The sequence below is a fragment of the Phoenix dactylifera genome, chromosome 3, assembly GCF_051530095.1.
Source record: "Phoenix dactylifera cultivar Ajwa chromosome 3, Ajwa_hap1_PhDact_Kaust_v1.1, whole genome shotgun sequence".
In the NCBI taxonomy this organism is placed as follows: Eukaryota; Viridiplantae; Streptophyta; class Magnoliopsida; order Arecales; family Arecaceae; genus Phoenix; species Phoenix dactylifera.
This window is the reverse complement of record NC_143192.1, coordinates 47,892,351-47,916,858: the sequence shown is the minus strand read 5'-3', so window position 1 is coordinate 47,916,858 and position 24,508 is coordinate 47,892,351. Positions and strand designations below refer to the sequence as shown.

Below are 24,508 nucleotides of genomic sequence, written 5' to 3'. Positions count from 1 at the left end.
GGAGGAGGAATGGTGTGGGACGCGTGGAGAGGCACGTGCCGAGGGGTTTCAAGTGCAGGGTGGTTTGCATGAGGGTGAAGTGGGTGGAAAGGTGACGCGTGTGAGCTTGGTTTGGCTGCTATCGGCGACACTACCGAGGTGGACGAGAGGATCGAGAGTGTTCCATTGGATTTCGGTGGCGGGGTGAACCACGAGCAAGTCGACTCGACGCAATGGACTCTGGCTCCATCGAGTCCGAGCTCACAAGTGCTACCCGTGGTGTAGACACCGATGCCAAATCAGTCGGCCAGCTCAATGAATTCAACCAGTTTAGTTAGATTGATTTTATGTTATAGGTTTATTTGCATATTATCATTTTAGGACTTTATGTAATTACTTTCTTTCTAAGGATCTTTTTGTTATTTTTGACTCTACATATATGGGTTCATGTTCGTATTTAGGGTTTGATGAATGATTGAATGAATTAGCCTTCTTTTCTCTGAACCCTTGCGTGAAGCCAGGCCAAACCCAGATGAAAAGCATGGTTCTCCTCCTTTCCTTTCTTTTCTCTTCTTCCTTTCCTCTCCTTCTTCTCTCTTTCTCCCTCTTTTCCCTGCCATCCTACATCACCCAGGTGGACGGGTTGGGTGGTAAGCCAAGGGCCCTTGATATATACGGGCCGTGGCTGATTGGACCATTTTATATGTGGCTCAATATTTTGATGATTGTCTGATATAAAGCCACTCTTCTCCTTTTCTATCTTATTTTATTTTTTGATTACCGTAAATATACTCATACCAGGGTTGTATGATCCATCCATCTTTTAGGCAGGATACCGCTATCATGCATGTACCACTACTGTGTGCATACTTGACGTACGTGTACATGCAGGTGAGATCTGCCGAGGAAGGATATAATGTAATTAAAATGATTGGCACAACATAATGGAGCGCAAAAGTTGTGCATGAAAATGGGGTTAAATATATGTATAGTCTAAAAAGAGAAACGTTTGAGGGTGTATATGCAAAAGATTTTACAAAAAATTACAATGTCATGGTATTTGATCTAAATTAAGCTTAAGATGTTTAAGAAAAACAAAAACCTAACTTACATCTGTTACTGGAATTGGTTTATGGAGTTGCTCAGCCATCATTATTCCTATTCCACTAATGCAAGGTGGTGGTGATTGATTGAGTAACCCATGGAACCTCCAACTTAAAAATAAATTTATTGAAAAAAAATAGAGATTAGATATAGTTATTTATATAAAAAATCTTTAAAATGTGATAGTGTGGGACATCAAACTAGATAAGATTAGACAAGAGTGCCTTGATTCATTTTACGTAAATTTGGATGTTTTTGGGTCCTTGAGATGATTCTAACAAATTACATGATGGGCCGAATGAAGGCTCATAATGAAAAGTGAACTTCCAGGTCATGACTTGGTTCACGTTTCAGCCCGGACTTACTCTAATTTGTAAGGCCTGCCACTGATTGGGCCTGCGGGCCCACTGTTCCAGCTTTGAGACTTGCATTATCAATTTCTAAGTATATACATAACCCACTTAAACAGAAGTATATATACAACCTCAAAATGATCAGAGGTACAAGTGTTCTAATTCTTGACTCAACTTTCATGGGGTTCTCTCAAGATTAACTTCGGCTGCCGAAGCCCAAGCTTAGCAGATAGACTTAACCTCCTTAATAATAACAATAATTCCAAAATTGCAATGGATTGAAGAATCTCTCAATTTTCTCTCTGGTACCAATTCTATGAAAAGTCTGTGTTAATTCACCTAACAAGATTGCCAGATTAATTTAGGCATTTATTTATCAATATTCAGCAACAAGGTGTAGAATCTTGGAGATCATAGACCTGAGCCTTTAGAAAGACTCCTTTCTTTCATAGTCCTTGGCACGGGCAAGTGATTCCACATGCACTTTTTTTTGGTATACTCCATCTAATTAACAACTCTTTGGTTTAACGCTTGCTTTGAGTGCTTTCTGAAAACCAAACTACGATTGATTGGGTCGTCGACATGCCGGATTAAGCAAATCAATCAATGATCTCGGTCTATGAGGAAACTAGGTTTGGCCTTGTTTTAGTAGTTAAATATATAAAGTGATAGATAAACTCATCAAGTAAAATTATAGTTATCAAATTGTTATATATATAATATAGAATGTATTTTTAATCAAAAAAAGCAATAATTCATTTTTTTTAAAATAGACAATGTGCATAATAACTGATAAAAACTTTAAATAGAGATAACCATAGTTATCTTGGGCACGTTAACCATTCGACCCTGGTAAACTTCTCCAAACTTGCACTATGTAATTTCTAAAGCAACGTAACCTATTCTTCTAAGAAAAGTGCATGCAGCTTGTCTCTTTCCATCTTTTGCTCTACTTTCTTAAGGAACGTGAGCCGTTTGCTTTCTCCATTTTTACAAAGGAAACCTCTGCTTGTAGCCTCCGTCCCTATGTTTTCTTGTAGTTTTCAGAGGTGGTCCATTCCGGAGTTTGAATCCTTTATGGTGCGACGAGAAGCTCTTATTTATTCTAGGAATATCTCCAGATATTTTTAGGCACGATATATAATGCATCACATAAACGAAGGAGAGTCGCATGCTTTCAGAATGGATGATATAGTGGCTATCCACAATGGTGCTGCACTCTAGACAGTGCAAAAGCCGCACCGCAAAGGATTCCGTTAGGGTCCATTTATCCATCCACCCAAGAAAAGCAGCTGCCCTTATATCATTTAGGTTCTCTATCCATCATAAAGAATTTGCAGCTTTGGAAATCTCCGGCCACTGTTCAATCTCAACCAAGAGGAATGAGCTAGGTGTCCTATATAATTTAGACATCAAAGGCCCTCTGCCTGATTTGCTTCAACAAACGGGTGAGATCCTATTCATTGGGGTCTTCACAGCCCTTAAAGCTGTAGGACCAAGTGGTGTGGCATCAACTTTCCGACACAAGAACTCTTATTGTCCCTTCCTACCAACCGAGGACACAGAAAAATCTCTTTCAATTAGCTAGATTTGTTTTGCTGGCTTGGATTATTTCGACGATTTCTGTAACATCAAATGGATGGAGTCGCTTTCCATGAGCACATAATTTTGGCAGAAGCCTCTCTCTCCATCATCATGTTCCCACATGTAAGCATCATGGGGTGTGATGTTTCCGGACCCATGCAGGGTCTACATGCAGCCACTGCCGTCCAATTATCATACAGTATTTTAGTGGTGGAAGGAGGGTGCCTCTTGGGCCTCGCTTCAATAGTTTGGCATTTGTATGGTTTCTAGTGGGATCTTCTCTCTTTTGGTTCTTGTGGGACCTGAAACATCTCGTCCCGGAGTCACACGCTAGCTTGATTAGCTTTACTCAGCTTGTTAGGACACATCAAGGAGATTGGTGAAAGTGTCTATCTATAGGAGAAGAATGAAGGTTTGGTGCATGCATTAGCATTTAAAGTAGCTAGCATTTCTGGCTGAATAGAAGAACTGATCCGTTCTCATATTAGAACTCGGAATCTTGCATAAAGAAAGGTCCTATCATTTTGGTAGACCTTTCTTTTTGTGTTCCTAGAAGGCTTTTCTAACTTTCAAGAGCAAGTTTTTGTGGTTTTGGGTTACGGAATAATGGGTGTTCTGCCGCTAGAGTGAGCGAATATTTTACGTTCTACTCCAGCGAAAAACGATTCGATGCTGGAATCCAAACTATAAACAAATGGTTCACTGGATCCAAGACTTTGGGTGATCAGAAATGAATACAGAATACCATGTGATACAAGTATTTGCCTTTAACAAAACAAACATTAGAGAACTCGGAATATGCTCCATTTGGTGGGGCTTTCTTAGCTTCTCTGTTACAGTTTCTAAGACGGCTATGAAAAGCGGGCACCCAATGGGTATCCAATGAGGACTTTGTCTGTATTTGCTTGCAGGAGATTATGCGTAGAATTAATTATACAGTCCTGTGGACTCTTAAAAAACAAACTTATAGCTCATATGCGATGTCAATATCATGTATGGTTGGCTGCTCACGAGTCCTCTCCAGCGGGGAATAAGTCTCTTTGCATCAATTAAAACAGTCTGCTACCTCTATTATGAGAAGACAAGTTTCCGGAGTACAGCTCGAATGAGAGACAAACTTTTTTGGGGTAATGAAGGAGAGTTCACGCTGGCATTGACTTGACTTGCATGCAAATGCAAGTGCATGTTTTTTTCCTTTTGTTTTGCTATTAGAGACTCGGGAGGAGTGTAAAACCACTCCTACCTTGAAAATTTTACTGCAAGAAAGTATGTAAAGGAAATGAAAAGGAAAACAGAAGCGTTACAAAACAAAGGAAAGCAGAGTGCAGAAGTAAGTAGAAGGAAGAACGTTCGGCTACTTCATGGACACCAGGTTATGAGCTCTAGAATATTTGTTGGAACAAAGGCACCTCAATAAAAAAATCTGGACACTGCTTTCTGGAGAAGAGACGCCATTGCCCCTTTCTTGCCAAATTCCGAAACAAATGTCAATGGCAGGTTGATCCCAGGCAGTTCTCGTACAATTTTTAATCCATTTGTTCTGCCATGAGGTCCAAAGTGAAAGCAAGGAAGGAGGGAAACCTTTTTAATTCCAAGCCAAGTCTTCACAGCAAACCATAAGCTCTTACTGTAAGAAACAAAACAGAAAAAGGTGCGAATTAGTTTCAGTGGCTGCATGCCCAACAGAGATAACAAGATGATTCCACCAACCAGCCCTTCTCGCCTAAGACCTTAATTATGTGGAGTCCATGTTTGATAGCCAACCAAGGGAAGATGTTGTGTTGAGTTAATTTCAGCCCCCCGCCCAACAGAGATAACAAGATGATTCCACCAACCAGCCATCATATGGCATACATCCCCAGGTGTCGTGGAGTCAAGAATATTACCAGATAACTAAAATCCAAAGCGTAAGGTAAATTTGTGCATTGTATTCGGCATCATTACATGATCAAAGCTCATAAAAAGACTCCCTTTTAAGAAAAAGTTACTAAGAGTTCCCTGCTTGTCATGTAAATTCCGACAGATGCCTATGATTCAAAGCCATGGTTAAATAGCAAAGATTTGTGCAACAATCCAGGACCTCATCCAAAATGGCTAGTCGGAAGGTATTATTTGGATTTCTTGATCCTGTATAAGTACCCAAGATCTACCCAGCGAATAACCGATGTGGGACTAAACACACGCCCGCACGGATCCTCACAATTTGTCTTTCTTATCCCCTTGCTACATCTGCTGTTTTGATTTTATTCAAGGTAATTAATTGTCTGTGTGATAAAATTTGGTCACAACCTGGACTTCGCCCAAGTAGAGAGGGATGCCAACCAAGACAGGTCGGCATCCCATTAAAACCATTGGCATCAGATAACGCATATAGGAGCAGTAAGAACCGTTAGTATGAGAGAAAAAAAATTGCACAGAAAAGGAAGAAACATCATGTATTGTTGCCGAACTATTTAACCATCAACCTGCCAGAGATGATTTGCGATGCGCAACTAATAGAAGATAAATGGTTCGCAAAACATCCGACCACACTGCTTTCTAGTTTCTACAAAAACACCATGATTCTTAAGCCATAAAAACAATAGCAGCAACAGCAACACAGAGGTGGGGAAGAGAGAGGGAGAGAGAGAAGAGAGAGAGCGGTTCTAGTAAGCAAAGCAATGATTCAACAAGCGTTGTTGATCAACCTCATGGCCCATCTTTTGGAAACCTTGTTGTTCTCTTTTTCTCCTCCCTCATCCAATGTTCCAATGATTTGCTACCAAAAAGAAAAGAATCTTGAACCGATGATTGCATCAATTCTAAGAGCTGGTGGATTAAAAATCATAAACAAGGACTGGAAATGACCCATACAAGGCATACGGACGACAGGAGAACCATTCATTCAAAAAGAATTCTTTAGCAACATGAAACCTTACACACAAAGAAGTTGAAACTTTGTAATGGCACCTCGGCACTTCCCAGCGTCACCAACCACAAGGGGCGCGGAGGAGTTGTGCGGTCCGAAGAATGGAAATCCGGATAGCAATGTTCCCAGTTATAATAAAAACATCTTCCAGCCGCAGGGGACCAACAGCCAGCAGACAAACCCCCCGACACCGGCCGGATCACCGTCTGATCAAAAACATCTCAGCCCTGAAATTTCCCCAAACACCCTCATTGTGGAGAGCAGGACCTGATCCTGCCATAAAGAACTGAAAATTATATCATAAATCAGGAGAGCAAAGAGTCCAAGATAGTTGATGATTATTAAAGCACAAACCAACCAACCAACCAACCCATTTCATCTGTACAAAGACATCCACCCCCTCCCACATTCCAGAAAGGGCAAAAAAATTATCAAGAACAAAACTGATATCTACAGCAAATAAATCCCCCTTGCACACCAAAAGACGGGGAATTTTCATCCTGATTATAACTATATACTTCTTTGATTGGATTATATAGATATAAGTAGGCAATCAAAAAAAAAATATTGATGAGCGTGCTACTTGACAGACCCAGCTCGCCGGCAAACAACTTCCAGATTTTGCACAAACAAGTCTGAGAACCCAGTCATCGCCTGGAACACCCCAGGCAGACCGGTCTGTATGTTGTTGAGAGTCATCGACCTTGTCACCTCTACTGCCTTTGCATGCCTCATCATCTCATCCTCCACCTTTCTCCGGCATGCAGCAATCTCAGACTTCTTCTCTGCTAGTGGATCACGTGTGTCAAAAACTTGTCCATCGTTGTCATGTCCGCTGCCCGGAAGCGCCATGCCGACCATCGAGTAGGATTGGTAGTACTTTTTCTCTATGGATCTCAATGATGCCGACTTTTTCTCGAGCTCTTTCGAAAAAGCTTCAGCACGTTTTTTGATCTTTAGCTCCTCTGCCTGTTTGGTGTAAATGACATGGATGACATTCATGAAGCTTTTGATGGCCTCAGAGGCCACAGTATCAGGAAGCCGGTCGAGTGCTTGCTTCCACTCGTCACAGAAGGCAGTAAGTTCAAGCGAGATTGGAGAAGAATGGTCTTTCTGGGGGTTGTCACTGCTAACTTGATATAAAGTAAGCCTGAGCCAGCTGTAGAGGGCTCGGACATAGTCTCGTTGGTACTTAACGAGACGATTGAAGCTTGAATGCCAAGCTGAGACAGCAGCTTCAAGGTCACGAGTAGCCAGTCGGTGGAGGTCAGATGTCGGCTCACCAGCAGATGATCGATTCACAAGACCATGGACTTGTTGAACAATATGATTTTGGACCTCATGGAATTGATGCATGGACCTCCACATGTTCAAAAGCCTGCATGTTCACATGTTATAACATAATTCAGATATGGTTGGAGGTTGTTGGAGGTTTTACAGGACCTTCTGGGTTCTTAGGAAAGGGCGCCCTAGCTGTTTCTGCATACAAAATTACTGATGTGAGGTAAACAGCTGAGATTCAGGAGAGGAAGATACATTACCCATAGCATATCTCAACAAGTTGTGGGGCGAGTTCATTGTCGCGGACTCTGATGATGGCAGAAGAAGTGGTGGTGACAGCCTGAGATGTGACTATGATCAACGACTGCAATTTCTTTATAGAAGCCTTGGTCTTGTCCAGTTTTGCATCCTCCTTTCCCTTATATTCCTGGTTCTGCAATGTCGAGAGCTTCTTTTCATGCTCAATCTTAACGCCCTCTCTAGTCTGCACTTATAAATTCACTCATTAAAACATAGATTAATCATCGTCTTCAAGTTAAAAGCAAAAGACGGCAAAATGCATCAAAAAGAAAGAACCATAGCATACATAAGCAGGTGGTCATCTTCCCAATTACAGTATATGAAAACTTCTTTTCCTCAAAAAAAAAAAAAGTGGAATCTTTCAGCCATTATATCCACAAGTATAAAAAAATCAATTGATCAAAATCAACATACTACTTCTTGATGAGTGATAATTAGGTACTAGCTTGGTAAGGATCATTTTTCTTGGGTGGTTCTATGGGGAATTCCTTCGACTACTTAGCCATGCACTAATGACCTGATAGATGATTAGAAGCTGATAATTTAGAGGTCAGCATATACAAGTTAAATCTTTCAGAGGGTCGATGATACTTGATAAAGTGATCCAATTTATGGAAAAACTTCAGTTATTCTAAATCGTCAATTGATGCATCATTTTGTATTTGACAGACTGATGTCATGCCTTTGAGACTGAAAATTAGTCCTACATGTAGCCACCCTCACAAGTGAATTCAATAACATAAAGGAAAAGGTACTTTACAATTATGTAAATGAAAGACTCACTTATGTTTTGTACTTTTCAGTCTGCTCCATTTTTTACATGGAAGCTCATGAATAAAAGGCGATGCCCATAATTTCAACTTGTTTAAAAAACGCGGCTTGCAAATGTACAGGATGAGAATCTACCACAGGCAAAATCACCAATCAAGTGAAAGCAACAACACATTTGATGGCAAGCAAAAGCATACCTCAATTGAACCTGACAGTAAAACACAAATTTCAGTAGAATAGATTGTATGCTTTGTTTCAGGTCTCATCTTATTAGTCGAATAAAAAAGAAAATGCTCAATTGACCCAGATAGCTAACCCTAACCCTTCTTTATATAAAGCCAAATTCCTTGTGGACCTGACTATTCCCCAATCATATCAAAGGAACATGGCGCAGCACCCCACCATATTCCTGTATAGTGATAATACAGTACGGAGCCAGATACCAGCATTCGGACATGAGCTAAAACCCTTATGTGATCTGTTTGGAATTAGCTTTTGGATCGTACTATGTACTGGTCTTATCCAAGCCAACATCTTAGCACAAATACCGTCCAAGCCTTTCTTTCTCTCTTAGCATTTCTATATGGTATTCATAATTGAGCCTATTCGTTCCAAGAAAAAACCAGGCCGACGCTAATGGTTGCTTGTCTGTTTGTCTGCCAAGCTTCATAGGGCGAGTACCAAGAACTGATCATGCCTAAGCTGATACCACAGTGTGAACCATGACAGCCAGGGGCCAGAGCTACAATTCATCCAGGTGGTGAACATGACCCATGGAAGATAGTGATAGCAATAATTCCTTCTTCAAAGATCAGTACCTGGCCAGCACACAAGCTATACGGACACCCAGACAACAGCATCCAAAGAAAATCATATCCCTTCACTTTGCCTCGTGACAAGAACCAATAAACTCAAAACAAGAAATCACGTCAGGGACCAAAAACCTCAAAACAAGAAATCCCAACTTAAAATCACATTTTGAATGACAAATTCCTTAGTTATGAAACTGGTTGCTGATCTTCCTTTACTGGCATAGAAAGAAAGCTCAACACACCACTTAAGAAAGGAAGAGCGATGGGACAAGGAACCAGATGAAGAGGCTTGTTAAAAGCACCCAAACCAGTTCATTACCAGGCCCATCTCAGAATAAAGAGAAAGAACTAAAATTTTGATACTTCATGTTCTTAACATTCTAATTTTAGAACCTAAAGATATTGTGAGACCACAATTCTAAAATTTCAATTGAGCTTTTCCTTCCTAGGGACAGTGGCATCAGAGAGAAATTAGACAACATAAACAGCTATTCAGAGTGGTCCATCCAACCAATAGAAATACTCCAAAGAGCAGCAAAAGATAACAGTCGGTTTTAACCAGTTTCAATGTTACTCGGCTAAAAGGCAAAGAATCCTGCCCAGAATTGGAATTTATCCTCCACACAACGATTCCCACGGCCCCCTGCTTTCAATGTCAGTGGGAGGGCATTTTTGACATTCCAACGTGTATGCATGAAGATACCCGTCCGGTTTCCCTGTAATCTAGGGCACCCGAGACGGGGGCAAATCAGAGCGTACGCTAGAACAGTGACACCCCGTAATAAAGACCAAAAAAAAGGGTAGAAAGAATCACAAGAACAACAACAACAAAATAATACCAATATTATTAATTTATCGTCCTTCTCGGGAAAAAAGGAAAATAATAGGAAAATACCTTGACCTCCTCGTAGAGCTTCTTCTCCCAAGCCAGGAGCCGCTCCAGCGTCGAGCCGTGGCTCTTCCCTCCACCCGAGTCGTCCAGGACGCCGGTGTCGAGCCGATACTTTATCGCCAACGGCGGCTTCGAGGTCCAGCTCGACGACAGCGCGCTCAGTACACTGTTCGAATGGTACACCGTCTCTATATGATTTTAAAAGTAATAATAATTAATCAGTTATAGCTGGATTTTTATGCAAAAAGGCCCTGCAAAGTGTAATTAATTACAAATAATTGCAATTGGCCCTAAGGAAAGTGTCGAGTCTGCCCACTCTTGAGCTGCCGGAAGCTCCGTTCGAACTGGGCGCGGCCGGATTCCAGGAGATTGGAGATGCCCTCGCCGGCATCGGCCACCTTGACGAAGTACTCCTCGATCGCCGCCACGATCTCCGCAAGGTTGCGGTGGCGTAGCACCATCTTGAGCTCGGCGACGGAGGAGACGTCCTCACGCCCGTTCCACCCGGCTGACGACGATCCCGCCTCCGACATCTCCCGCCGGGCCGTCTTCACCTCCGCCGCCGCGGACGACCCGATCTCCGACGGCGCCGCCCGGCTGGGGTCGGACCCGCCGTAGTCGGATCTGGCGGCAATCCCGTCGGATCTCGACTCCCTCTCCTCCTCCTCCTCGTTCTCACCGTCGCATTCGGTGGTGGAGCTGGTGGTGCCGCTGTAGTGCTCGTCCCAGTCGCGGCAGTGGATTTCTTCCCTCTCTCCTTGGATTCCCTCCTCCTCCTTGTCCACTTCTTCGCGGGGGAGGTGGTGGTGCTGGCGCTGGCGATTTATCTCCTCGAGCTCGGCTTTCCGGCGGTCGAAGAAGTCGGAATCGGGAGGGGAAGGGGGGTAGAAGTTCTCCCAGTCCCAGGCGGAGGATGACTGGGAGGGGGTGGTCGCGTAGGTCGAGTTCATGGGGAGGTGGGGATAGTACTTGGCGGAGGCAGGGGGCGGCTTGCGGAAGGAAGAGGGGGTGGAGGCGGGGTTGGAATCGGACAGGATGTGGGGGAGCTTGGAGCTGGCGATGGTCGGAGAAGGAGAGGGGGAAGGGAAGAAGCGAGGAGGCGCCGGAGGAGGCTGGGGAGTGGGCGGCGGGAGGGAGGTGGCGGTGAAAGGGGGCGGATTGGGGTGAGTGCGGAGGAGGAGGATGGGAGGGGTGTGGTCGGAGACGGCAAGGGGCTCGCCCTGGGCGAAGCGGGTAAGAGCGGAGCCGGTAAGCCGGAGCGAGTTGAGGTATTCGGAATGGGCGGAGGCGAGGTGGTGACGGGAGTCCACGGCCTCCTTCATGAAACGACGCCGCTCCTTGCACCGCCGCACCGTGTCCTCGTTGTCCAGCCGTGACGCCGTGCACCCCATCGCGCCGCTGCCGGAATAACGAAAGCTAACCTAAGGAAAACGAGAGAGAGAGAGAGACCGACCCCCTCCCGAATCACTCACTCACTCATAATATTCTCTCCACTCTTTTCCATCCCACCTTCCCCTTTCTTCTCGTCCACTCGGTGCTTAATCGCTTTTCCGCGGACGAGTCAAACTCCAGTGTATTAATAGCCTGGCCTCACGGCGCCCACTGGTGAGTCCTTATCACGACCGCTACCTAACCACGGATCATAAATTGGATGGTTCTGATAATAGTGATGGATCGCGGTCGGTGCGGATTGAGCTGTCGGTTTGGAGATGGACCTTAGGGATCGGTTAGTTTAATGGACCCATTATATTACATTGAATAAAAGCGTCTTTTCCCGTGGATATTTTTCCGGTAAGGGAATTTATTCGTTTAGCCGAAATATAAGGCACTTCCATGGGGTACGTATGATATGTACTTAAAAGCGAGCATCTGGGATACTCTGCAGTGTGATAAATATATTGCTTCATACCGCCCAAGCTTATAACCGCATCCGTTTCTACTTGGAACCAAATCCAGATCTCCGGACAGATCCAGCCAATGTCCGGTAGGACATGAACATTAATCCGGGTTTGAAAGGGGAAGCCGGAACCATCAGGAATGGAACCACCAATCTCTTGCTCAATGGGCAAGGGGCAGTATCATCCCAACTGAAGTTCTAATCTCAAAGTGTGATTATGAATTTGTTCTTATTATGTTCCATTTAATGGAGAGGCTTGATTGGAGGTTTAAGGTGGACATGATATTTTAAGAATGGTTTTACGTTCTTTTTCGTATGTTATTGTTGCTGTTTAAGAATTCATAAGCAGGTGGAAAATGTGGCACAAGGTTAAGACAATAGGCAGTTGCCACCCATTGCGTTGTGCCCATTTACAAAACACAACCTATCTTTATGGAGGCACATTTTTAAGTTTCATAGTACTAGAGTAGATCTTTAAATCGTGTGGGAAATAAATGGTAGCCTTGAGTGCAGTTCTTAGATAAACATTGCATATGCTTAATATTTGTCGTCAATTTATTTTTGACATAATTTCTACCTAGGAATATATCTATCTATCTATCTATTTATCTTTTTTTTTCATGAAATGAAGGAGAGAGTGACTATATCTCAAAAGAGAATTGATCAATGCTTTTATCATGCATATTTAGCTTTGTTTGCCTTTTTTTTAAGTAAATGATAATTTCTTGATGGTACTAAATGGGCAGATTTACAGTATATCTACTTTTTCTATATCGTTGCAAGATTAACTCATAACCCATTATGCCCTTTATGCTTTTGCCTGACAAAATAATAATAATAATAATAAAAGAAAGCAACATATATGCATCAATCAGACTCATTTATGTATCTAGTATTTATAGGAAGCACGAGTTTTCTTTCTCCCATAGTGAGTGTTGGATACGAAGATTTACCATGTCATGGAAGATAGTTCAAGAATAAAAAGTGATAAAGAAGTGAAAGGAAAGAAGTGACAAATAAAATTTCTTGAAAGATAAATTATGCTTAAGATCAACAATCCCAAAAGAACTAGAGACAAAATTATATATATACCCCTATAACTATGGTTTATTGCATATTGTTCTTAAAAAATTACTATTTGTGTATATACTTCTCAAATCATTATATTTTTGCAAATCATTACTTTTGCTTAATGGTGTTAAAAAATAATCATTTTAAGTATAGAAAAGTAATTACTCCTCTTTTGCATTAATATGATTAAAATTTATTTCGTAAAGAGTTATCTTTTGCATGAATTTTTTAGAGTATTAATACAAAAGGATAATAAAGTTATTTTTATACTTAAACAATCATTTATTAACACCATTAATCAAAAAATTAAAAGGTATATTTTAAAAAAATTATTTTGGGATATTTATATAAATAATGAATTTTGAAAGATAAATATACAATAAGTCATATTTGCAAGAATATATAATCAGATCAAAGTGAAAAAACAACGGATACGAAATGCTTTTTAAATAATCCATCCTAAAAATCAATAAATAACTTTAGTTTTTATAAACAATCTTAACAATCTTTAAAAAATAATTATGAATATATTTAGCTGAAGAGTACGATGGTGATCGTGATGATGATGGACTCTTCCAAGTGTTCACAAGATATGGAGTCACCATACACTTGGTTCTACTCATTGCTTTGCCACTGCAATTGTGTTCTTTTAGGCTTTTTCTTCTTTTCCTTTTCTTTCTTTCTTTTTTTTCAGATGGACGTAGTGTTGTTTAAATTAAAGAAACAAAGCGACTGTGGCCACAATGCGAATATTTTGGAGGGTACACAACTGAGGCTTTAGCTAAAGTATGTGGTGAAGGGAAAGAGAAGGGAAGGCATGAGAAAGGACGGTGTGAAAAGGAGAATGGAAACGACTAAAAAGTTGCCATCTACCTTTCATTCGGACCAACCAGCCACGTGCATGGTGCCTTCTTTTCTGGCCCTTATCTTCCCTTCCTTCGTCTTCGTTCTCGTCCCATCTCCTTTCTCTCTCCCTGCTCTCCTGTGTCTTTTCTCCGGGTCCTCCTTTCCTCTGTTCAAAGTCCTATCAAAACGAAATAATAATAATAAAAAAAAGTCTCCTGTTTTTCTTTCTCCCTATCCCTTTGATCTCTTTCCTTCTGTCTTTATTAAAATTCCCACCAAGAAATACTACGTGGTGAATGCTGCCTTTCCATACCCCAATGCGAGATCAAACTTGGAAGAGCACTTTATTTCCAATGTATAGCATACAACTTTATGAGTGATGACTTTATTTAAGCTCTTTTATACTCTTCTTTAGACCTGCTAATAAAAGTTTAGCCACTGAGCCCATAGTGTTCTAACTTAAATAAAAAAAAGGGATCAGCAGCATATTTGCACTTGAAAAAGAAAACCACTTATCTATCCTTGATATCCCACCTTATGAAGAGGGCAGTAGTGCAACATAAGTCAAAAGTTTCAGACTTTGCAAAAGACCAAAACCATCAAATCATACACCAACCATATTAACAAATCTTGTTCGAGTGTTTCAAATGGTGAAGCAGAATCTTACGAGATTTTAAATATGCGAATGAAATAAAATTATACAGGTAAGTCACTAGAAATGTGAAGATCGAGCAGAAAATAACAATTAGCATTCAGATGATGTGAGCTTTGCTAAGCCAAGCCAGCTATAATGCAAAAAACAGAGAAAGAATATTAGCCTAGTAATTACCCATATTTCCCCAAAAAATTAACCATAATTTATAGCAGTTTACTTTTCCTGCATCCATACAGCTTAATATGCAGGTTTTGGCCTAATTATTATAATTTACATCTGTTAAAAGGGGAAGCAAAATTTCCAGGTAAAGCTTGGAGTGGGTGGAAAATGAATGAATGGATGAATCAATAACAGAATGGACAAATTCAAACATTTAGCCACTTTTTGTTACCCAAAGCCTAATAGCAACTGTTTTCAGAAGGGCCTAACAAGTGCAATATATTGTACATACAAGGAGCAAACCAGATGCAACAAACTACTACTAGCAATCTATAAAAAAAAGATATAACTAATACCAACAAAAATGATACTCCATATTATCCTATTCCGTAAAGCTCTTGTATGCACCTGCTTGCTCACAGATGCATTTAGGAAGAAACAGCCATGTATAAGCATCTTATGCAAGGTCGTGGAGTTGATCGAAATGAAGTTCCACATTTTGAGAAAGCCTTTCTGGTTGGTGAGGTTCATGGCTTACCCAAAACTTTCATTTACATGTTTAATGAGACTTTAGCTGCCTTGTTCCATGGATATAAGCTTTCTCGCCAAGATACATGGACCACATTAAAAAAATAACAACAATAAATAATACCCAATAGTTAAAAAAAAAGAAGATATGTGTAAGGGGGAAATGATAGGTATACACCAGTTCACCATGGATGCAAGTTCAAACCACAGATGAACATTCTTGCACTTCAGAAAATAACTATTTTTAATCTGTTTCGTGCTCTATCCAACTCCTGCATCATCACCTGCAGATATGATCTCATATTTTTCATGAGAAATGAACCAGTCCAATTTTCTTCATTTGGGGCTAAAATAGCTGCTTGGACATTCAACCACTAAACTCTGAATCATTGGTTGTGGAGGCTATGCAATAATGTTCATGGAGAAAAGAACAGCAATCAAGAAACAGATATGAACCATCAATACCACTATTTAAGTAGAGGCAAATTTTTACCGGCCTTGAGAACGTTAAAATTAGCTGAATCCTAATTCATGGGATCAGAAACTAGAGAAAAAGATGCAGTCGCAAACAATGATTATGAGCCTTACCCCATTAAGTTCAGAAGTAAGGATTTGCATTCAAATGCTTGTCAAAAAAAAATCTGGCCATTTAATTGTGCTCCAACTGAGAATTGACATGAAGGTAAAAAAGCATAAACTGAAAATACCTCTGAATTTCAGCAGGAAAGTCTGAAGTCTAAATAAAATAGTTAACTTTTCAGAGTCAGTGATTTTTTAGAAGTACTCTTAGATTTGCAGAGGCAAATCTTGCCAAGAATTATAAAAGCTAGTAGTTAGAATATTAAGTGGATTCATGGAAAGGGGAATTGAAGATCTAAATAAATCTGGGAAGCAAAGCAACTACAAAGCATATGTACATATTGATATTAAATACAAAAAAAAACACAAAACTACAATGATTAGGCCAGCAAGGAAGTATCTTTGTGTGGTAGTATCAACATTTATTTGATTGGTCAGTGTTTTCATAGGTGAATTTGTTGGCTTTCTCTTTTGTATCAAAGACTTAATAGGTAAATAGATGCCAAAGCTAGGTATCAGATGGTACAGCTGTAGTGTTACCGAGCTAATGGTGATGTTGATAATTTTTGACAGAAATAGTGGATGCTTGTCTAAAGAGTCGAAGCAGGTGGGGACACAGCCCAAAGATTCTGGCTAGAAGCTAGAAGAACTCCAAAAGACAACTCCATAACTAGACACTTTGCTAGTGCTTTCACTAAATTAAGACCAAATGTACTATTAGCTCCTCTCTGTTGCAATGATTGTGAAAAAAAAAAAGGATTGTCTAGAGAAACCAAATATACAAATTCTGTGAGTAAAGAAGAGAAATTAAACTGCCTCTCTCATAGGACCTATCATATTTAACTGATAGCCTTAATTCAACTTGATATCAGACTTTTCTTGGCATAATTTGAAAAAGTAGTTGGTCTAATTATTTGAGTCTTCCTCGAAACTTCAGAAAATGTTAACTGGGTCTTTCCTGAGCTTAAATGAAATCATTATATATTTTTAGATATCTTGAAGAACAGCCCTCTGACAAACTAAAAGTTAAAGGAACAAATTGAAAATCATAGAAGGTATATGGCCAAGAAAAAAACTTTTGACTCCCTCCTCCACGCAAGATAGAGATAGAGAGAGATAGGGAGCGTAAAATGTTATATGTCCAGATTATGTACCAAAAAATACATAATATGATCCTAAATCTTTGGCTTAAACAACATCAGATTTTTAGATATTGCAATAAATCAAGTTGTTTGATTGGAAGGAACCGTTTAAGATTTGCTGTGCCGGTCGGTATCAGTGCATACCGACTGTAATGGTACAGAATTGGTAAGCAGTACAAAGGGATGCACCGACATTCGATACGTTAAAATGGGAAAGATGCATCCCCAACTTTGCAAAGCGAATCAAACAAGAGAAATTTCATATTTTGGCCACTAACTTCATCAACAAAACTTCCTACCTTATAGACTAAATGACAGAAAATGCCAAATATAACTATGTTGATGACATACATTGTCGTAAAGACCTACTTGATTACATTGTCATAAAGTACTTTTGGGGTGTTCAATATTTATCCATCACGAGTGCTTTTACAAGGATGCAGCAAAGAAAGCATCAGTAGTAAGCAAATTATCATCAGTGTAACAAGTGCTTTCAGCAACATATTGATGACTTGGTAATCTCAAGTAACTAGAGGACACGTCATGTCATAGCAATAATTGCAATACGGTGTATTACAGCTTACTAATGATGTGAGCCCTAATGTACCATGCAAGCTTTTTTTTTGTGCTTTGAGAGGAAATGGAGGGAGGTCAAAATCACCAGGAAATGAATAGGCAGAACTTTTTAAGAACCAATTATCCTAAGCACAAACCTAATTGAATTCCTTACCATAATTCCAGAACCACTTTCCAATGAAAATAGCATTTGAATCTTATTTCATAATCCAACATAAAACCATCATGTCCAACTCTTTATATGAGTTACAGATTAACCACAGCATCAACAAAAATCAAAAGAAGGATAACTTGTTTGGTTGTTTACTTTATGATTCTTACCAGGTACAACAAGATAGATTGATGGTGTTTTCTGTAAGTGAACAAATGATATTTGCCTTTTGTTCCCTTTTTTATCCCGTTTAATGAGCCAGTAATGGATGAAAGAAATGTAAAAACTTTCAAACAAAAGGACCACCTAGGTCCCTTAACACCGACTCCACTGGTCAACTGGATAGTTTTCCTTCTAATCTTCTAATATTCCCTTGCCTTCTCCTATTTGCCAACCAATCAGCACCAGCATTGGCTTCTTGATGAATTTGTGATATCTTAAAGTCCTCCATTTGTCCCATTAAAACACAAATATCCCTGATATTTGGTGCAATTTTTGTCGCCAAGCAATATCTCAGTACTTCTGCATTGTGGTTTCCTGTAGCCTTCTCATAATGCAGCCAACAAACCTGGTCTTAAATAATAATTCTAGAACCTGAACATCCATGCTAGTGGGCACAGCTCAAGCTAACATCTGTCAACCTTCTTTATTCCTAGTAGCCAACCGAATGCAGCCTTTTCTCTTTCTAATCCCACTGAAGCATCAGAGTTTACTTTGACATACCCTGGCTTCAGGTAATCCCAACTTATCAAGAGTTAACACTCCTACTGATTGTTTTTCTCCTTGGCACTGAAAATTTCTTGTCTGACCAGTAATCCTTTTTCACTACTTTATCACCATCTCCATCAAAACATCCTGCCATGTAACCCACCAAGTAAAAACGAGAATAACTGTTCTCTTCTTACCTTGGCACTGTCAATTTTCATACATGTGTTCCTTAACACCTCCGCATTTATATTCCATAGTCAAACCAACCTTCAATGAACTTATCTCAGGGTTGGTTAGATTAGACCTCTAACAATCAAAGAGCAAATGATCAACATCTTCCTCACCCATCTTGCACCACTTATACTGCACCAGGCCATCCATAAATCTTTTCAACTCTTAACCATTGTCTGTAACCTATAGTTACATAAAGTCCACATGAAAAACATGATCTCTGGCCACACCAGTAGCATCAGCAATGTCTCCCATATTTCATCCTTACTCACTCTTGATAATTGACATGTCCTCCAATTTGTTTAAAATATGTAGGCTTTCTGAATACGACACCCCTCGGACTATGCAATATTCACTAGATCCAACCCTCAGTTCCCATGCTTGAAATAGGAGCTGATTATTTAATCCACTGTATTTTTATGAAAAAGCTGTTCAAGCTTCACCAACTAGTGCAGTTGGTAAATTCATTGATGCCTCTCCGGTGACCTCGAACCGCCTGATTTTCTGCCTGGGTTGCTCCCCTCCTAGCTCTCTCTCTCTTTCTCTCATGCTCACACACAATAAATAGATAGATAAATAAATAAATGAATTTTTTTACGAATAAAAACCTTCACCAAATGTCATTTTCCATCTCAATGGATGAAGTCACCATGTTTCGCCTTCATCACGCACTCCCTCATCCTCTTGATAATATCTTCAGGAAGGTCCAATTTTATGGTATCAACAAATTTTGCCAAAACATCATAATCCTCTCCTGATATTTTTCTAGCAAATCAAACATGGCATACAAAAAGAAAAAAAAAATAAAAAGAAGAGCCACAGGAAACTTATGCAGGTCAACTCTCCTAATTATCAAAATCTAAGTCCTGATTCCAATACTAAAACTCCTATAAGCCACCAAAATAAACTTGTTTCCAACCTATAAAGCAGCAAAAATACTTCTTTAGTTACATGATTTTTGCATTCCAGTATTTATAGTAAGATCTCTCTCCTTGCTATTTGTTGCCGCCGACCCTGGAATATCGAGGTGGACCACCTCCTTTAGACCTGTGAGACAACCAACAAGAATGAGAGCTCGTCAGATTGCCTCCCGATCCTCCCATGCTTAAGTCAAAAAATATTTTCTCACGGGAAGGAAAAAAAAAGAACAACAAAGAGACTGAGTCTCCCCTAATCCAGAGATTGCCTTTTTTTCACTTTTTTCCTGCGGGGGACCTTTAGAATTATTTATAGCTAAAGCTCCGAATGTCATACCGCAACAAACTACTGATGTGGAGACGTGCTGTTATAACCTGGCACGCAATGGAATTGTAGGAGCGAACTGCTTCTTTCGCATAGAAGGTTTCACTCGATTCGTATCAGTAGTCAAGATCCCTGAACTGAGCTGAGAGGTGCCGACATCGAAGGTCGGACACTTATGGTCTGCTCGACCTGGCCTTCACATTTGCCTGAGCAAGCTCGACCAGAATGCCTTGAAGAATTTCTGGATGCATCGAATTTGCCCCCACGATGTATCCTCGTGCGCTATATCATACCGGTCATTTATTGCCCCAACATTATTGATCAATTCCACCCTCGAATCTTTCTTCAACACCCAAAATTCCTCCAGACTTTCAATAAATTCTTCACAGCATTCATTTTGTTGAAATCCACGACAGGCAAATACAAATTACAATATATCAAATTCTTCATCTCACCTAAGGATAATATCTGGTAGCGATAGTGGAGATTGTAGTGGAAGAACTCCACTGCCACCACCATCCCCACTGCCGGCGATTGAGACGTGCTCCCGAAGGGATAGGGCGTAGTGAAGTGGACCTAGGGGGGGCAGCCCGGGAGACGGCTCAACGGTGGTCGCCATGGATTCGAGAAGGAGAAGAGCAAGGAGAAGGTGGAAGGGGAGGAACGTGTACCCTCCTCCTCGGAAGAACCTCGAACGGACTGAAAAATTAGCTGCGAGTGCCTACTTCTACCTTAATTATATACAAGTCCCGACTTCGAGCTTCAACCATAGTCGGCACAGGTTTGCCCAACTTCAGCGAATTAAGGTCTTGCACATGCAACGCATGTGATTTGATCCGATGCCTAGATAAGCTCGTGAGCCCCATCTGATACACCGTCATGGGTTGTATTTATGAGCACGCATTCGTGTGTGTGAGAGAGGACGGTATTTTTTTTTTTGTTTTTTTAAGGAAAAGAGAATGGGAATATTCAAACATTTTCCCCCTTTAACATGAGAGAGCAGCCAGCAATGGAAATTGGGGCTTTATGCAGAGAGTTTTAGGCGGTGTATATATATATATATATATAGAGAGAGAGAGAGAGAGAGAGAGAGAGACGCCGACCAGGTTGCCTCCTATAGAGTGCAGCATTTCGGAAAAGTTCTCTGGATATATCAGGGGCCCTTCTCCACAGTTATGTTGAATTGTATTTTTTAATTCTGGTCGCTGCACCTACATCAATGCAGGGTGAACAGCCGTTGTACCAAATAAAAAAAATTTGAGGCTCTCTGACCCAAAAAAGCCTGAAACCGGTATTCATGAAAAATTATTAGAAAACATATTATAAGTTGCTGATTGTGTTTTAAAATATTCTTGAGTCACTTATAGGTCTAGCAGTTGCATGTTTAAGTTGACAGAACATGCCAACTTACTGCATAAGAAATATGTTAGAAGAAATATATGCACACTCTTTATCGAACTTTAAACATCAAACTTGTAGTGGATGTCAATTTTGCTTTGTCTGGTGCGTTCAAAAAAATCGTTTACAGTTTCCAATTTGATAGTTAATTATCTATCAATCTTTAAATCATAAGTGATGGGGGGCAAAATGGATCGTCCTACTCCAGCGTGGAGCCAACTAATTCTGGCTGCGCAAACTTCAAAGCCAAGTAGGCCAGACCTCGATCCCGCTAAGAGCCAGGCCGACCTCGAACTCTGTCGAAGTCTGAGCCAACCTCGACCAGAGGCCAGGCCGACCTCAGCTCCCGCTAAAGGCCGAGTCGACCTCGCCAAGCACATGTGGCCGAACATTCCAGTCTAGCTAGCCCCTTTCCACGAATCATTGCTTGCTGGCCACGCCATGACATGCTAACCAAGGACCATGCCTTGCTGCCCCAGCCATGCTTGCTGCCAAGGGTCATGCCCTGCCACACCAACCAACACCATGCCGTGCACAAGAGCTGCTCAAACTGTATGCCTTAAGCGAGCCCTGGCCACACGCTACCTGACCAAGACCATCTCTTCCCATGATGATGATGGACCATACCTCAGCCACCTGGGCATCTTCACAACAAATCTGGAAAGATATCTCCCGAATCCTCCGCACACAGAATTGATCTCCGTGATTCATGCCGTCTCCAGCTAATGGCTAGTTGATCTCAGCTCATCCCCAGATTTCAGGTAACGGCTGAGATCCTCACTCTATAAAAAGGGGGTAGAAAAAGGCCCTCCGTAAGCTATTTTAAGGTACAAAAACCCATAAAAGGCAATACAGAGGTCATGAAAGGCACTCAAAAAATCCTTCCAAAAACTCTGCTAACTTAGCCATCGGAGATCCTTCGTCGAAATCCCCGGCCAAGGCTTTGTGCAAGTACCCTGAAGCGCACGAGGTGGCTCCCTTTCTCCGTCCCGGCTGGCATCTTCTCGGCTTCCTCCGGTGTGGTCACCCTCAGGCCAAATTTCAACCACAACAATAAGTTTCAAATAAAAATCTTCTTTTTTAACAATCAAGCACATGGAATGCATGCTTGGTGAAAAATAGAAACGAGAGCGAGTCATGGTGTTGAATCGGAAGTTCGATCTGTTTGGAAGTCAGATTAGAGAAAGAGACGAGTCCCATTTATTTGGAAGTTTTGCAAAAGAGATGAAAAAGAAAGAGGGAAAGAATGGTAGTTGATGGGCAGAGAAATGTTAAGAGATGTAAGTGGCATATTTTTCAAGATAAATAGGAGGAGACATAATTAAGAGGGAATACTTCCTGATTTGAAAACTATCTTCTTTTTTTCTTTGTATATTGTATAGATAGATTACTCTTCCTCTGACTAAGTGAAAAGGTAGGAAAAGTATTATTACGTTAGTGGTAATGCATGCAAGGAATTGTAATCTATTAACTTCTTCTTTATATCAAGCAATGCTTTTCATTCAACAAGCAAAGTGTACATGATTGTAAGATTCAATGAACAAGGTGTTATGGCTTTTTAAGCTTGGGATAGAATTATCAGGCCAATATAAGTTTGAAAGAGTGAAAAAACTAGCCTAGCGAGAGGGTGTCGAATGATTTAGTTGGTAATGTTTCTATATTGATACAAATTTTAATGTTCTCGTCCAATAAAAAAGATGAAAGTTTAACCAGCCTTGTTTCAAAAAGAAAAAAACAAAAAACTCTGCTATGGTCGTAAGTGACTATTGATGGATGTCACTGATTCACTAGATTGGTAAAATCTCATATGTTGGTGCAGGTCTCCATGTCCATGCTTTTGATGAAAGAGAGGATTTTTGGGCTTCCTAATTTGGAAAGGGAAGACAAGGAAGGAAAAAAAAGCTTCATCTAAAGAGTTTGAAAAAAATGTACCTCTTGCTAACCTAGAAAAAGTACGAGATGGGCTTCATCAGGTCACTACTTCTTTGCAAGCTATCAAGGTTTGGCTAAAATGTGATTTATTGATAATTATCTCCTTGTTTAATAGATGTCTCAACATAAATGCTGACCTTTAGTTGCTACTTATTAACATCTGGCATCTTTCATCTTAGCTGAGTTTCCATGGCAGTCAAATCTCTCATGAAGGCAATCAACTAACAAACTGGATGGCAAATTTGTTGCCAATCATAGCAGTGGGCATTTTGCCGATTGATTCCAAGTGGGAGCAGCAATTCATGTCTCGGCTGCCAACGAAATCCATAGATGATCCAAGATGAAGTATGTTTGGGTTTCCAAGGAAATCCATAGATGATCCAAGACGAAGTATGTTTGGATTTGGTGTAAATAGGTCTAGGCTGTAAATGGGTCAACCCGATCTAACCCATTTTGTTAAACGAGTAGGGTTCAATTTTAAAATTCTAGCTTGTCTAATTTGTTTTGATATGTTTACAAATTGGGCCAGGCCATGCGGATGCAACTCAACTTATTTAAGAATTGGTTAACTTGGTTAAGATCAAGTGAGCCATTCGAATTACTCTTAGGGCCCATTTGGTTGGAAGTAATTTAGTTTGGAAAAATAAATCCTATGTTAGATTATCATGTTTGGTACGAAAAGTGAATCTAAGAGATGAAAAAAATAAATCATAAGTCCTATGTCTATTTTTTTGAAAGAAAAGATAAAATAAATACCATAAGAGGTGGTATTTGTTTTCTAAATTAATGAGCGGAGGTATTCTAAAAATCTTATTGCTCGGCGAAAATGCCCTCACTTATATTATATCAATATTATATTAATTATATTAATTTTATATTAATAATATATTAATATATTATAAATATATCAATATATTAATTAATAATATTTATAAATAATAATATATTTATTAATAAAATATTCAACAAAATATTTATTAATTATTACTAAATCCTATGTTATATTTATTGATACTTAATATATTTATTTATATACCAAAATTTATTTATACTAAAAATATATTTTAATATATGATTAATTTTAAAAAAATTATTAACTTATGTAAATATATTTTAATATTTGAAATAGGTAATCTTGATAATGTTTATATAAGAGGGCTATAAATGGTTAACAAATGTAATGAGAAAAAAAATGTTATTACTCGAACTATTTATTCAAAGATATTATTAGAAATTTAGAAATATTTTTATATAAAAATATCTTTAATGCGATATAATAATTTTTTTTGATGTTAATTTTTTTACAAGACGATAAAATTTATTTTCCCCCAAACAATCAGACAAGCTTTAAAGAAACTATTGATCCATAAAACGGTGGATTAAGTTCTCTAACGTGGTTTAAACCCGAC

The 24,508-nt window shown here is 39.9% G+C and overlaps 1 protein-coding gene across 1 annotated transcript; it reads right to left on the bottom strand.

The window, feature by feature from the left end:
* Window positions 1-6,246: 6,246 nt before the first annotated feature.
* Window positions 6,247-12,953, bottom strand: LOC103724193 (protein ROLLING AND ERECT LEAF 2-like). The gene is made up of 4 exons (XM_008815379.6): window positions 10,301-12,953; window positions 9,988-10,172; window positions 7,470-7,693; window positions 6,247-7,306 (listed from the first exon to the last, which is right to left on the bottom strand). The coding sequence occupies exons 1-4, from the start codon at window positions 11,373-11,375 to the stop codon at window positions 6,508-6,510; spliced, it is 2,283 nt and encodes a 760-aa protein (XP_008813601.4). The 5' UTR covers window positions 11,376-12,953; the 3' UTR covers window positions 6,247-6,507.
* Window positions 12,954-24,508: the final 11,555 nt, after the last annotated feature.